General features: G+C 39.1%; 1 protein-coding gene across 1 annotated transcript; it reads left to right on the top strand.

Annotated features, from left to right (window-relative positions):
• Window positions 1-7,206: 7,206 nt before the first annotated feature.
• FABP7 (fatty acid binding protein 7) lies at window positions 7,207-11,204 on the top strand. Its single transcript, XM_060114942.1, has 4 exons — window positions 7,207-7,279; window positions 7,740-7,912; window positions 9,117-9,218; window positions 11,154-11,204. Exons 1-4 carry the CDS (start codon window positions 7,207-7,209, stop codon window positions 11,202-11,204), a joined length of 399 nt encoding a protein of 132 aa, XP_059970925.1.
• Window positions 11,205-14,408: the final 3,204 nt, after the last annotated feature.

Genomic DNA, 14,408 nt, shown 5'->3' with positions numbered 1-14,408 from the left:
ATATATATATATATATATATATATATATATATATATGCAATTATCTCTGAGTTGTGTATAGGGTGTGGTAGATTGACTCACCTGATCTTTGCCCCCACTGCCTTCTGTGGTCTTCTCTGCTCTGCAGAGACCCCAGAGAGCAAAACAACATTTCCCAATCTCCTCTCTATCTACACTTGATTTAGGCCCTGCTTATCATACATGCTTGAGTAAGACTTGAATTCAAAACTCAGGTAAGTGGTGAGAGAGAATGAACTCAAGACAACCATTTTGCTCCTGAGATCTGGCCCATGTGGCATGCCTCTGGAATCACTATTTCTGGGTGACTTTCCCTCATTCCTGGATGACAGCTAAGGCAAGAGATTTCTGGAGCCAGCAGGTGGGAAAGCAGCTTCCTGATTCCCCAGCATTCTGATTTTAGTAGAGAAAATGGTTTCCTTAGTAGACCAGTTTCTATGATGTGGTGGTATGTTCTGGAATTATTACTGAAAGCTCAGCTCAGCCTAAAACCTTGTCCTCCAACACTTCTAAGAATTTTATAACTGTGTAATTCCCTGTATTTCATTCTGTTTCTGTTAAAAATAGCTAGAGTGGTTTCTTTAATCTTAAACTGATTAATACCTTAATACCTTCCTTTTATAGCTACTGGTCTGATAATCATTACTCAAAGCTTACTTCGGCATTTCATGTGCAGAATTAGCAATAGAGATCTTCCAGGAGTATATGAACCAGAAAAAAAACGCCTTCTAAATTTTTTATTTACATATCAATAACTCATATCAAACAGATCAGAGGATCCACTGAAAGGACAAATTCTGTGCATATTAATTGGCACCAGGTTTCCACATATGAGATGGCACAAAACTGTCCTCCTTTTGCATTTAATAAATCCATCATACATTTGGAGGTTCGCTCAGACTAGTCTATGTGCTTTTACTTCAAAGAAAAGAACTCTAGAAAAATTGAGCCTTAATTTCTTCCCAAATTGACATGACAGGAATGAGGAAGAGGTTTAGCTATGTATCCTTCTCTGGAGATTATACAGGTTGCAAAGAGAGGAAAAGTTTGCATAGAAACTTGGAAAAGATCATTGGTACAATAGTTTATAATCTTACTTTTTTGAAGTTCTATGATTCTCTATGTCCATGCTCTATATTTGTTCATGCCTTTAACATTTGTTGAACAAACACTGTGAACTTCATACTGTGATAGACAATGAGGATAGAGCACAATGGAGGATAAAAGACATAGATGCTAAATTAAATGCTTCAGGGAACTCATGTTCTAATGGGAGAGAAAGATATTAAACAATTGACTACAAAAGTTTTTAATTAAATTTATATGTTTAAAAAGACATAAAACCATGGGATGACATAATTGGGGTTCTGATCCAGTCTTCCTTGAGTGAATAATATTTGAGCTAACCTCTAAAAGACAAGAGGAAAGTACCTAGGGGACTGGAGAGGTGAGTTTTCTCAGCAGAGTTGTGGCATATAAATGACCAGAAGAGGGAAGGTCCATAACTCTTTCATAACAAACCTGGAATAAGTTTCTCTCCTGAGTAGATTTGTCATATCTAGAAGCAGGTGAAGGACTTCTACATTTTATACCCAAGAAAATATGAAGAGTGGAATACTCAGGTAATGAGCGGTAAAAGGAGAAAGAAAAACTGCAGAAAGTCAAAAAGAATGAGAAGAACATTGGAAAGATAGTCCAAACCTCAACAGCTTGTCTTTATTAGCTTTTCATTCTCCAGTAGAAGAATATAGCACTTCTTTTCAAGATTGTGCCACACCTGGAGGTGCATCTCCTCTCTGGTCTAGTCCACATTTTAAAAAGTATAATAATATAAAAATTTCACAACACCAAGGGATGACAATTCACAGGTCTTTTCCCACACACCTCCTCCCATTGAATTCCATTACCCATAGCACATTAACTCCTGCTTGAGTGTTGGGATCTTCATCACTCCTGAAGCCTAGAGCTGGTTTAGCTGTTTAATTGTTCGGGGGGAGAGAGTGTGATGCACATGACAGGCAGACCACTGTTTCAGCAAGGGGTGCTGTCTGAAGATATTACCTATCATGGGAGAGATTGTGGGTCAAGAGTGCCTTCATGGTGTAATCACCATGTGATCACCATTTCACCATTTCATTTCCAACTATAGAGATCTTCCATTACTATTTTATTTTGTGCCATTTGGTAACAGAAAGAACCTCAAGCAAGTACTTTGAATGTTACTTAATCTCTTTTGGTGCAGATCCTTGGATATTTTATCGGAAATAGTGTCATGACCCCGGTTGGCTTACTTGGCTCAAGAACAGTGTTAACATTTTATTAAAACTTTTTATTTTCTTGAGAAGGAAAAATTTCCATAAAGCAGGTGCCAGGAGAGTCAGCCCCATGTGGAGATTTTGCCAAGATCTCCCAAAGCAATTTTTCTTTGTTCCTTTTATTTCACTATTAAAAATAATCTTTATAATGGATTCTTTTTTGTATGTGTGTGGTATGCGGGCCTCTCACTGTTGTGGCCTCTATAATGGATTCTTTAGAGTCCAAAGAGTCCAAATCCCCATACATAAAGGTCATAGCCTTGAGAGAGGGGTCAATCTGTCACATTCTTTCCTTTTTTAAGTCTGTGGATGCATTTATATTATAGAAGCCATAGCAAGATCATAAATTGTTCCTAGGTTTAGGAAAATTGAAAAAAATATCTATTTGTTTTTTAAAATGAATATCTATTATTTTTTATTAATTTTTATTAGAGTATGGCTGCCTTACAATGTTGTGTTAGCCTCCACTGCACAACAAAATGAATCAGCTGTACACATACAGATATCCTCTCCCTTTTGGACTTCCCTCCCATTTAGGTTACCAAAAATATCTATTAGTTGAATCCTCCTTAGCACAGCACACAATCTTTTCTCTGTTCTTTCACTTTCTCTTCTAATAAAGTCCTCAATAAATAGAGCAAATGACTTATTATTACCTATTACCTCTTATTTGAAAGCAGCTATTCTTGGCTGTAAATCTATTATATCCTGAGCAATTAAAAATAGTAAGATTAAATGTGTCAGTTTAGGGAATTACAAAATAGTCAAGTGGCTTTTCCTAAAATTTCTACTATAGACATCTGGATAACAATATTCTCTCCTGCTTAGTACTAAATTAATATACAATTCCAAAAAACCTATCTCTAAGTTGCTGAGCTTTTATGTTTTATATAAGGTGTAAAAAAAATCTGAATTACAGAAATATATGCTTTAAGTTAAAATAAATATATCATCAGTTCCTTTCCTTACCTAAAGAGTGGAAGAAATAAATGAGATAGATGAATATTTCAGCATCATGATCAGGAAGGAGCTAAGATGAAGATGTCTAATACATGCATCCTGCTCTCAACAATCCTGATCTTATATTCTTGGACCATGAAAAAGAAATGGTTTATTACATTTTAGAATAATAATTAAACATCTTACCAGTTTAAATATGTTTTATTAAGGGGAACATATAAGAATATTTTGACATAACAAAATAAATTGGTCTGAGAACTTCTACCATAAGGATGGTTTGTGTAAATGGATTAATTAGTCACCTAGATTTAGCAAAAAAGAGAACATATGAAAAACTCATAGGCGGGGCTAGCTTCAGAGACTTGGTTTAAAGGCTGAAATGATGTCAGATGTGTCTGATGTGTAAGCTTTGCTTCCTCTGGGCTTGTTTCATTTCAGACTTTTCACTATAGCCTTTGGCAGCTTCAGGCTCATGTCAGCACAACAGCAAGTCCATGTTAGTCCCCATTGCAGGTTTAGGGTACTCTAGTCACTGACTGGAAACCCTGAGCTCCAGACAAGCTTCCACTTGCCTGCCCCACCAGATCTGTGCCAGTGCTCAGGCCTGTGGATAGCCACGGGGCAGCCTGTCAGGAAAGGGTGGAGGGGTGGCTATGAGTCCTGACTCGACGCTGGGCCAGGCTGTGGGCATCGTTTGATCCATAACTTTTACTGTTTAGGCATATGGCATGTGAACCTCTGTTTGGATTCTTACTCCAAGTCCTTCAAAAGTTAGAGGCAGGTCTGGTACAGGCAATGATAGGAATTTTGGTCTTTAACCTGAGAGTAGGAAAAAGGCATTTGGAGTTTAATCAGGAGAGGGACAAGATAAGGATTAGCTTTTTAAAAATAGTTTTACCATAGTATATTTGACATAAGATCAATTGCACACATTTAATATGTACAACTGATAAATTTTGACACAACAATGTATCCATTATCACAATTGAGAAAATGAAAAGCAAAAAAACTAAACATTTTCTCTTCCAGTTTTATTGAGATATAATTAACATACAGCACTGTATAAGTTTAAGGTGTACAGCATAATGATTTGACCTACATACAAGATTAAGTGATTGTCACAATAAGTTTAGTGAACATCCATCACCTCATCTGGATACAAAATTAAAGACATAGAAAAAATATTTTTTCCTTGCAATGAGAACTCTTAGGATTTGCCTTCTTAACAACTTTCCTGTATAGCACACAGCAGTGTTCATTATAGTCATCATGTTGTACATCACATCCCTAGTACTTATTCATCTTATAACTGGAAGTCTGTTCATTTTGACTAGCCTTCATCCAATCCCCTCTCCTCCTACCCTCTGCCTCTGGTGACAACAAATCTGACCTCTTTTCCTGTGAGTGTGTTTGTTTTTGAAGTACATTTGACCTACAACACTGTGTTAGTTGCTATTACACAACACAGTGACTCGGTATTTCTATACATTTCCAAACAATCACGATGTTAGGTCTAGTTATGATATGTCACATGGAAAGATATTACATAATTATTGACTGTATTCCCCACACTGTACATTTCATACTTGTGACATTTATTTTGCAATGTTAGTACCTCTTAATCTCCCTCGCCTATTTCTTTCCTCCCTCCAGTCCCCCTCCCCTCTGGCAACCATCTGTTTGTTCTCTGTATATATAACTGAACAGAACAAAGTTTTGAAGAACACATTCAACTAATGACTTATCTAGACTATATAAAGGACTCTTACAATTCAGTAGACAGAAACAATCCAATTGAAAATGGACAATAGATTTGAACAGTTACTTCACCAAAGAAGATAGATTAACAGCAGAGAAGCACATGAAAAGTGTGCTCAGCACCATTAGTCACTAGGAAGATGCAGATTTCTACCAAACGTAAAATAGATAGCTAGTGGGAAGCAGCCATATAGCACAGGGAGATCATCTCAGTGCTTTGTGATCACCTAGAGGAGTGGGATAGGGAGTGTAGGAGGCAGGGAGACGCAAGAGGGAAGAGATATGGGGACATATGTATATGTATAACTGATTCACTTTGTTATACAGCAGAAACTAACACAACATTGTAAAACAATTATACTCCAATAAAGATGTAAAAAAAAAAAACAAAAACAGATTTGTATTTTAAGAGGTCACTCCGGCTTCAGCTTAGTGAAGGGCTGGAGATCAGGCATGGCTGCAGGGAGAACAGTTAAGAGGCTATTGCCATAGGACTAGTAAAAGACAGTGGTTACTTGAATTAAGAAGGTGGTTGTGGGGATAGGGGGAAAGTGAGAAGTTAGAGACATATTCAGGAAGGAAAATAGATGGGCTGTGACATTGACTTTGACGTAGAGAGTAAAGGTTAGAAAGGATTTCAAGTTTTCTGGCTTGTGCAGTTGGGTGGATGATGCTGCCATTCACAAACATGGTGAAAACTGGAGGAGGACCAGGTGAGGGGAAAGATGGAGTTTATGTTTTGAGGTACCTTTGAGACACCAAAGTAGAACCACAGAGCTGACAGTTGGAGTAAGATGCGTTCTGAGCCTTGTCTCTTGTATTTGGTGTGGACAGAAGCTGAAAGGCGGTGGGCTGAGATTGAAACGGGAGGAGAGAGAGAGAGAAGAGCAGAGACTGCCAAGTCAGAGTCCCCTGATCTGTCCCCGTGACAGCGGGGGAACCTGCTTTTCATCGGCGGTCTGCACTAATAAGGCAGGAAGAAACTCTGGGTCAAGGGGAGTCTGAGTCCCCCTTTAAATATGTTATTACTTAGAACCCTGGAGGTAGCTTGCCATTCTTGAGATGCCCTAAGCCAGGACGAACTGAAGCCAAAGTCTTCGGATTCCCACCTCTGCTCCAGTTCTTGCCCTCCCTCCACTGCTAACTCACAACTAGTACACAGATGTAGATGTGGCCTCAGGAAATCGAAAGGTTCTATAGTGCAGGTCATTTAAAATCTTACCAAATGAACTGCTGTCCGGTTTTTCCACTTCGATTCTACAATCTGTTGAAGTGGGGAAAAAGAGGGTGTTCTTTATTTTTGTAGCTCATTAGTGAATCCTAACCATACTCTCTCCCTTAGGTCCCTTTTCCATCTTAGTCTGGTTCTCATAGCCTTAGAAAGAAAAATGGGATCTTTAAATTCACTCAGTTTGTGTTGGGAAGAGGCCAAAATTAGCGTCCCATTAGTACTCAGCCAGAGTAGTCTTCTAGCAGTACAATCTAGGGAAGGTATTTACACCTCCTCCCCCACCTCTTCCCCGAGTTTGGCAAATTCTAGCTCATGTTTTGCTCTCCCTATAAATATGAGAGAAAATAAAAGGCACTATTCAGCCTCTTTTGTCTGAAAAGTCTGGCGTTTCAGTGGTTTTCTTTAAGGCGGGGTCCTCATTTGCAACCAGCTTTGCCATTAACGGAAATCAATCTGAATGTCCTACTGTGCGTTTTTTTCTTTCCTCACAGTCTGAAACGGCCTTTGCCAAGTTTTCGGGCTGAACCTGAAAGACCTTCTCTCATTAGACGCTCCCTGCCTCCAGCCTCACTGAATCTTTGCAGAGATTTCTCAGGCAGAAGGGCTGCAGTGTGAGGTTTGGGAGGAACTCGACCTACTCCGCTAACCCAGTGGCCTGAGCCAATCACAAAGAGGATTGGAACCTGGCTCAACGCCCCCCTTCCCATCTCCTCCCCCTGCAACAGCCTCCTGGAAAGAGGGACACTGGAGGGATGTGTTTGCAACTCAAATCCTTGGCTTTCTGCCTGCCTCTTTTCTTAATAAGAAGGCAGGAGCTGCCGTGAGGTGCAGAGGGGTCTTCCGAATTGCAGTGGCCCTGAGATCCGAAGATCCTTGCCTCTGTCTCTTTTATCTGATTCTGAAGCTAACGGGAAAAGGGTAAGGATGGTGGAGGCTTTCTGTGCTACGTGGAAGTTGACGGACAGTCAGAATTTTGACGAGTACATGAAGGCTCTAGGTAGGTAAAAATAAGATGTGCTTTCTCTTCTCAACCTGCAGCTTCAGATACTTGCAGATTCCTTCTTCATCCATCAGGTTAGCAAGAAACAATGACAGATCACATTGTCATAATCAGGGTGCTAGGCTGTGTGTTTCTCACAGAACGGATATTTAAATGTGGCATTTGCCTGCTTCCTTGCCTAGGGCCAAATAACGGAGCATTTAGTATTCTGTGGAGGACAGGAAGCTTCTGCGCCTTTTCCGCTTTTTCTTCAGCATCCTTTTACTATTTATGCTTCCAAATAAGCATCCACTTGTTATTACGGCTCAGTAGTTGTCCTGCATAATTGATGGGCTAAACATACTCTACTGAAACTTATACTTTAGGACATAGATTCCAGAATAGGAAGGTAGATTCCTGCTTTGTGAGCTATTTTGGAAGTTGCAGCCAACTGTACTGCTTCCTTTTGCTATTTTAGGTGTGGGCTTTGCCACTAGGCAGGTGGGAAATGTGACTAAACCAACAGTGATCATCAGTCAGGAGGGGGACAAAGTGGTGATCAGGACTCAAAGCACATTCAAGAACACAGAGATTAGTTTCCATCTGGGAGAAGAGTTTGATGAAACCACTCCAGATGACAGAAACTGTAAGGTGAGGAGCCGCTCCTTCTCTGGGGGTGGGGATGGGAAGGAGAGAAGAAAAGAGAGAAAGTCCCAATATTTCTTTTTTTCTAGATGATGGGAAGTGAAAAATGTTCTCAGTATTTCACTTCAGAGAGAAGAACCAAGAGTTAATTTTGCATTCTAGTGTTCATAGCTTGTATTCTGAACAATGGGCACCTACCATAGCTCAAATCTTGAATCTGTTTCTTTTTTTCTTTTTTGCGGTACGTGGGCCTCTCACTGCTGTGGCCTCTCCCGTTGCGGAGCACAGGCTCCGGACGCGCAGGCTCAGTGGCCATGGCTCACGGGCTTAGCCGCTCCGCAGCATGTGGGATCCTCCCGGACCGGGGCACGAACCCGTGTCCCCCGCATCGGCAGGCGGGCTCTCAACCACTTCGCCACCAGGGAAGCCCTGAATCTGTTTCTTTACCATGTGTTTTTCTCATTTTATATCAAACCTGTATTTCAGAAAGTATTTAATAGTGTTCATTTGAAAGACTGCATTTTGTTTAATCTCTCTTTTGCCTCAGGTTGACTAAATCAATAGCTTGCCTCATTCTAAGACTCTGTTTAAAAGAGTAGGATGATTAGTCAGAAAGCAATAGTTCAGGATTTTTATTTCTAATACATAAATTTTTGCATCTAGATGGACACATTTCAATCAAATTATGAATTACTAGAGATTTTATAATAATGACTCTGGAAGCAACAGAGGAAATTGTACTACTTTGATAATTAGTTGATCACTATTTATTCAATTATTACTCTTTAAAAAATCAACTCAGGGGCTTCCCTGGTGGCACAGTGGTTAAGAATCCACCTGCCAACGCAAGGGACATAGGTTCAATCCCTGGTCCGGGAAGATCCCACATGCCACAGAGCAACTAAGCCCGTGCACCACAGCTACTGAGCCCGTGTGCCACAACTACTGAAGACTGTGCACCTGGAGCCTGTGCTCCGCAACAAGAGAAGACACTGCAATGAGAAGGCCACACACCGCAACGAAGATTAGCCCCTGCTCGCCGCAACTAGAGAAAGCCCACGCTCAGCAACAAAGACCCAATGCAGTCAAAAATAAATAAATAAATGTTTTAAAAAAATTTTAAATAGATAAAAATCAATTCATTTGGCTTCTATATAAGAAATCTGACCTCTTCCTATTGATATATTCTACATTTTGTTGTTGGTTTCAGTCTGTGGTTAGCCTGGATGGAGACAAACTTGTCCATGTACAGAAATGGGATGGCAAAGAGACAAATTTTGTAAGAGAGATTAAGAATGGCAAAATGGTCATGGTAAGTAGGAGCAATTTCCCCTTCCTGCTTCTTTGCCCACCGCTCACCCCCTCATTTCCCATCTCCTTCCCTCTCCCTCCCTCCCTCCTTTTCTCCTGTCTTTCCTTCTTTAACAACATTAAATCACTAGCAAGATTCTTTAATCATGTGTAAAACAGGAGAAATAAAAATATCTTACCTAATTGTTTCCTCCACTCTGCTTTTTTAATTACAGAAAAAGAGAAAAATTCTACTTAAGTGTAGTTTTAAAAAGTTGCCATTGATTTAGCTAAAATTGTGTCAGAAGAACAGCTGTTGGATTACCGTAATGTCTAATCCTCAAATGAAATCTGAATATAAAACAAATCATCATGGAAATAGAGAGAGATGATATTACTATATTATCATTTGCTGAACCTCAGAAAAATTACTTTATAGCTTCTGTAATAAATGAGAGCTTTTAACATTTTATATTTTAGTTTATAAAGGTTTCACAAGTTCAGTGCAGATAATTTGGAATATAACAGGAAAGTGTAACAAAAATATGAAAATCCTTTTTAATGTCCCCTTAGAGAGAACTATTTTGGTATTACTTCCTTCCAGTCTTTCCTTTTAATGCATCAGATAGCTTTAAAAACATGTCTATTCAATACTGGATAGTCATGTAAAAAATATAAAATAAAAAATAATTTAAAAATAATTTCTCTAATGATGGAGTAGCATCATAAACTGGGAAATAATGTTATGTCTCAATCTAGCACCCCAGACACTTTTTTTTGGTGAGTTGAGTAATGGAATTTTGATGACATTGAAGTAGTCAGTACATCATTTGTGGGGTTTTTTTGGGGGGGGCAGGGGTTGCTTTACATATTCCTTCTAAGATAATAGCAGGAAGGGTCTTTTGGTTTTGTTAGTTAAGACTATTGACTAGTTTTCTTCTCCTTCCCTTGAACACCAGCTAGCTGTTCTAGGTTGAGATAGAGGGCTTACATATTCATTCTTCATTTCCTGGGTAGAAGTGGATGTGGGGAGCAGAGGGACAGTTTTCCTTTCATGTTGATGAATATTTGCCCACGTTTTCCTGCGGTGACCATCAGCATCATCAAGCAAACAAACAAATTCATTTATAAAGGATTCAATCTGAAGTTCTCCTTTATGATTTTTTCTTTATTTTTTTCCTGAATACAGAAAAGTGGATAGCTCAACTTTGACATGTATGACGGTGATCAGGCAAGCCTGAGTTCAAACAAGGAAATGAAAGTAATGGATGACAAGGGCACACTACATTCTTGGAAATCACAAGACTACATGAAAATGATGAACACTAAAAACCACTAAATTTTGTAAAGAGGATTTATAGCAATTCTTCAAGTTGGATTAGATACAAGAGCCCATGTTGCACATTATAGCCACATAACGACCAAGGTTCACATAGGTTAAACATGACAGCCAAAGCAACGAAAACGTTTGTACATTTACCTTTTCCTGCTGATTGTGGAACAAATCATTGCAAATACGATTTGTCCAAATAATTTGGGTTTTCAAAAAACTCTTCAAAATTTATCTAGGTCATGAATTGTAAAGTATTATGAAAACCTACTATAAATTTTATACACTTTTTAAAGCAGATAGCTAATATGCTCCAATTACCCTGATAATTATAAGGCAAGAGGAATTCTTTTGACCTGAATCTAGATAATCTCAGTTTTTGCCTCATATTTCTTTTAGAGACATGAACTGTCTATACATGTCATTCACAAGATAAATATAAGGGTTTCTTTTCAAAAAATGAAGACTTATGCAACACTTAATGTTTGTAAATGCCATTATTCTTTTGTATAATACTTAAATCATATATATGATAATCTTTAAAATAACATAATATGATAATCTTTAAAATTTCCAGCTACTGATGTACCTGTGTAAAAAGATTTGGTTATCTTTTGAATCTTTCAGACTCTTACTTTTGGCGATGTGGTTGCCATTCGCCACTATGAGAAGGCATAGAAAACATCCTGATCTGGGGCTGGAGAAGTTCTACAATCTTTCTGTTTACCCAAGTCTCAGTGCTCTACGACCAATCACTAATTAGAAGGTTATCCTTGGTGTGGAGGTGGAAAATGATGACTTCAAAACTTGTTTTAAAGACTTGTTACTTCAAGCCATCAAAGCCATTTTTGATCTGCAGATTTATCACATTTTCTAATTCCTATTAAAATTTTAAACTACTTTTTTTTAAAATAAAGAAGGGAATGCGTTCTATAATTTCCAATGGAATGCAAATCAAATTGGAATAAAAATCTTACACCCATGGGAAATTTGTTGTTGTTAATATCACTAATCTGGCTGGGAACTCTATATTAGAGAGTTTTAAATAAAATAGCTTTTTTTTTTATGGCATAAAGTCAGGCTGGGGAAGTTAGCACTTTGTTTAAAACACTAATTTAAAAAATAAGCAGAAGCCCAGGGAAATGTGGAAACATTTGGATTGGTAGTGCTGTAGAGAATTTGGGATGGCCAGGATCCAAAGGAGCTTTGTTATGGTGGGCTGGGCTGCACAAATGACCTCTTGCTACTAGAAACAGGCAGTCTGAAGAAGCAAGCTGATATACATGAAAATGTCTTATTAAAGGGTAAATATAATCAAAATCTCATATAATCAAAATGTCCTGTAATTCAAGCTTCTTATTGAAAGGTAAATAGGACCAGGGAGTGAATTTTATCCTAGACTATTGTAACCGAGTAGGACCCTAAGGGGCCTTCCCGGGACAGGCCTTCCTCCATATCCTCTGCTTTAGCTCCTCTCTGAAGCACCTAGATAACAGTATTTGAGGCACATTTCCTGAGTTGTTTTCCAGATGTGAAAACCCCCCACCAAATGGAAGATGTTAACTACTTGATGACCATGAGCACATAGCCCCAGGCCTCCTGGAGCCTAAGGACTAGTAATGTGAGCCCTTGTGACACCACCCTGTTACCTCACCATCAGTCAGTCAGAGAATTGTGCATGAGCTGATCACATACCCTGCGACCCCACCTTCCTCACCTTTTTTTTTTTTTTTTTTTTTTGCGGTATGCGGGCCTCTCACTGTTGTGGCCTCTCCTGTTGCAGAGCACAGGCTCCAGACGTGCAGGCTCAGCGGCCATGACTCACGGGCCCAGCCGCTCCGCGGCATGTGGGATCTTCCCGGACCGGGGCACAAACCCGTGTCCCCTGCATCGGCAGGCGGACTCTCAACCACTGCACCACCAGGGAAGCCCCTCACCTGGCTTTTAAAAATGTTTGGCCAAACACTTCAGGAAGCTCAGGGCTTTTAGGGCAGAAGCCACCTGTCTCCTCGCATGGCCCTGCAATAAACCTCTCTCTGCTCCAGACTCTGATGTTGCAGTTTGTTTGGCCTCATTGTGCATTGGGCACACGAACTTGTGCTAACACTATAAAGATGTATCTCCAGACAAGTACACTGAGCTGAACAAGGTCTATAAGTGCTAAAACGGATAAAATGGAGTGTGCAGAGGGCATTGTGTGTGTGTGTGTGCCAGTGTGTGTGTGTGGTGGTGGGGAAGCAGGGGTGTGCGAGGTTGGTGGAACTGAGTTGACCAAAGGAAAGTAAATATCTGTTTATGACTGGCTAAGATTTGCATTTGTAAAGTACAAATATTATTTCGTATTTCACTGTTTATAAGACGATTTTTGTACGTGTTCTCAAACCCACAATGTGAAGCAGGTAAGGCAGATATTATTATTTTTACTTTACCGATGAGGAAACTGAAGATTCGATTAACATGTCCAAGTTCTCTTGACTAGTGAATAATACTGAGAACTGCAAACCTTGTAATCTTCCCGCTTATTTCCTCTCAAAAATTAATATTTCAGCTAAATTTTCTTCTGAAACAAAAATGTAAGATTTTATTTTCCCTGAATTACTCCTTAGGAAAACTTTCCTGTTAGCCTCTGTGAAGGTTGGTGCGTGGGGCAGGGAAAGGGTAAATATTTTTCAGGACAAACATTCAGTATTCATTTTTAATCAACCCAGTATTTTCAGTAAGTCTCTATAAATTAATTCAAGGTCCAATTAACTTACAGATATAAGTATGAGGAAACTTCCCTTAACTTACACATTCAACACAATGATACTATTACCTGACTATTGTATTACTTTAACTACTGCAGTAAAGAGTAGAAAAAATCTAAAGTGCAGCTATAGGATTTAACACGTGAATGTACAGTTATTACTGAATGTCAGGATAAGATGATCTAGCTCAGGTTACCATTACTAAAACTAGAGTCTACCTTTGTCTTTAAAAGCATGAAACAGAACATAGAGAGCGTGTTTGCTCCAATAGCTCTGAAAACCTTCATCTCTGCTTCTGGAGGAAGACTGCTTTCTCTTGGTGATTTCAGCCTATGCTCTGAGAGAAGCACGGCTTCTGGCCTCTCTATTCTTAAAGATACAAGGGCAAGGATAGGGATTTAGCTTCGTCTCATTATAATTAGGTCAAATAACATCCTGGCATTCATTTCCATAACAGCTGTCTGAAAAATGGAAAAGTTTTGGGATGGCCTAGTGGGAAGCAAAGTTACACTGGGTTAAAAGCTCAAAAGTTGCAGCAGTAGATCAAATGCAGTTTTCTAGGAAGATAAATAACAAGGATATTTACTTCCTAAATGTTTACAAGGTAGTTACAAATCATTTTCCTTCAAGCTATATTCTATCTCATACAGTAACCTGCCAAGGTACTAACTTTTCTGGTTTGCATTTAAAAAAATTTTTCAACGCCCTTGAAAAGGAAAAACTACTACGCCCAAAGGCAATTTGACTAACTGGCCCTGGAAGAACACCTCTGAAATTCCAAGATCTCAGAGATACTAACTATGTTAAAGACTGTCTTGTGAAATCCAGTCATAAACCACTTTGTCACTGGTGTAGTCTCTCACCCAGATACACACGCTCACAACAAATTACACCTACACCTGGAACATGGGGACCTACAAATACATGCCCAGGTGTGAGGTGTACACCCAGAGATGATAAGGCACTGTAGCTTTGTGCTCCTCAGAGCGAGGGTATAAAGGAAAACAAAAGAAAGCAGAGGGAATCAAAGGGAGGATAGTGTTTCTAACCATTAACTAAATATATTGCCTTTTTAAAATTGCAAGCATTTCTTAGGTTTCAAAATGTGTACGCCATATATTATGCTTACTTAAGA

Source organism: Mesoplodon densirostris, chromosome 12, assembly GCF_025265405.1.
Source record: "Mesoplodon densirostris isolate mMesDen1 chromosome 12, mMesDen1 primary haplotype, whole genome shotgun sequence".
NCBI classification, from domain to species: Eukaryota; Metazoa; Chordata; class Mammalia; order Artiodactyla; family Ziphiidae; genus Mesoplodon; species Mesoplodon densirostris.
This window is presented reverse-complemented; position numbering and strand designations above follow the sequence as displayed.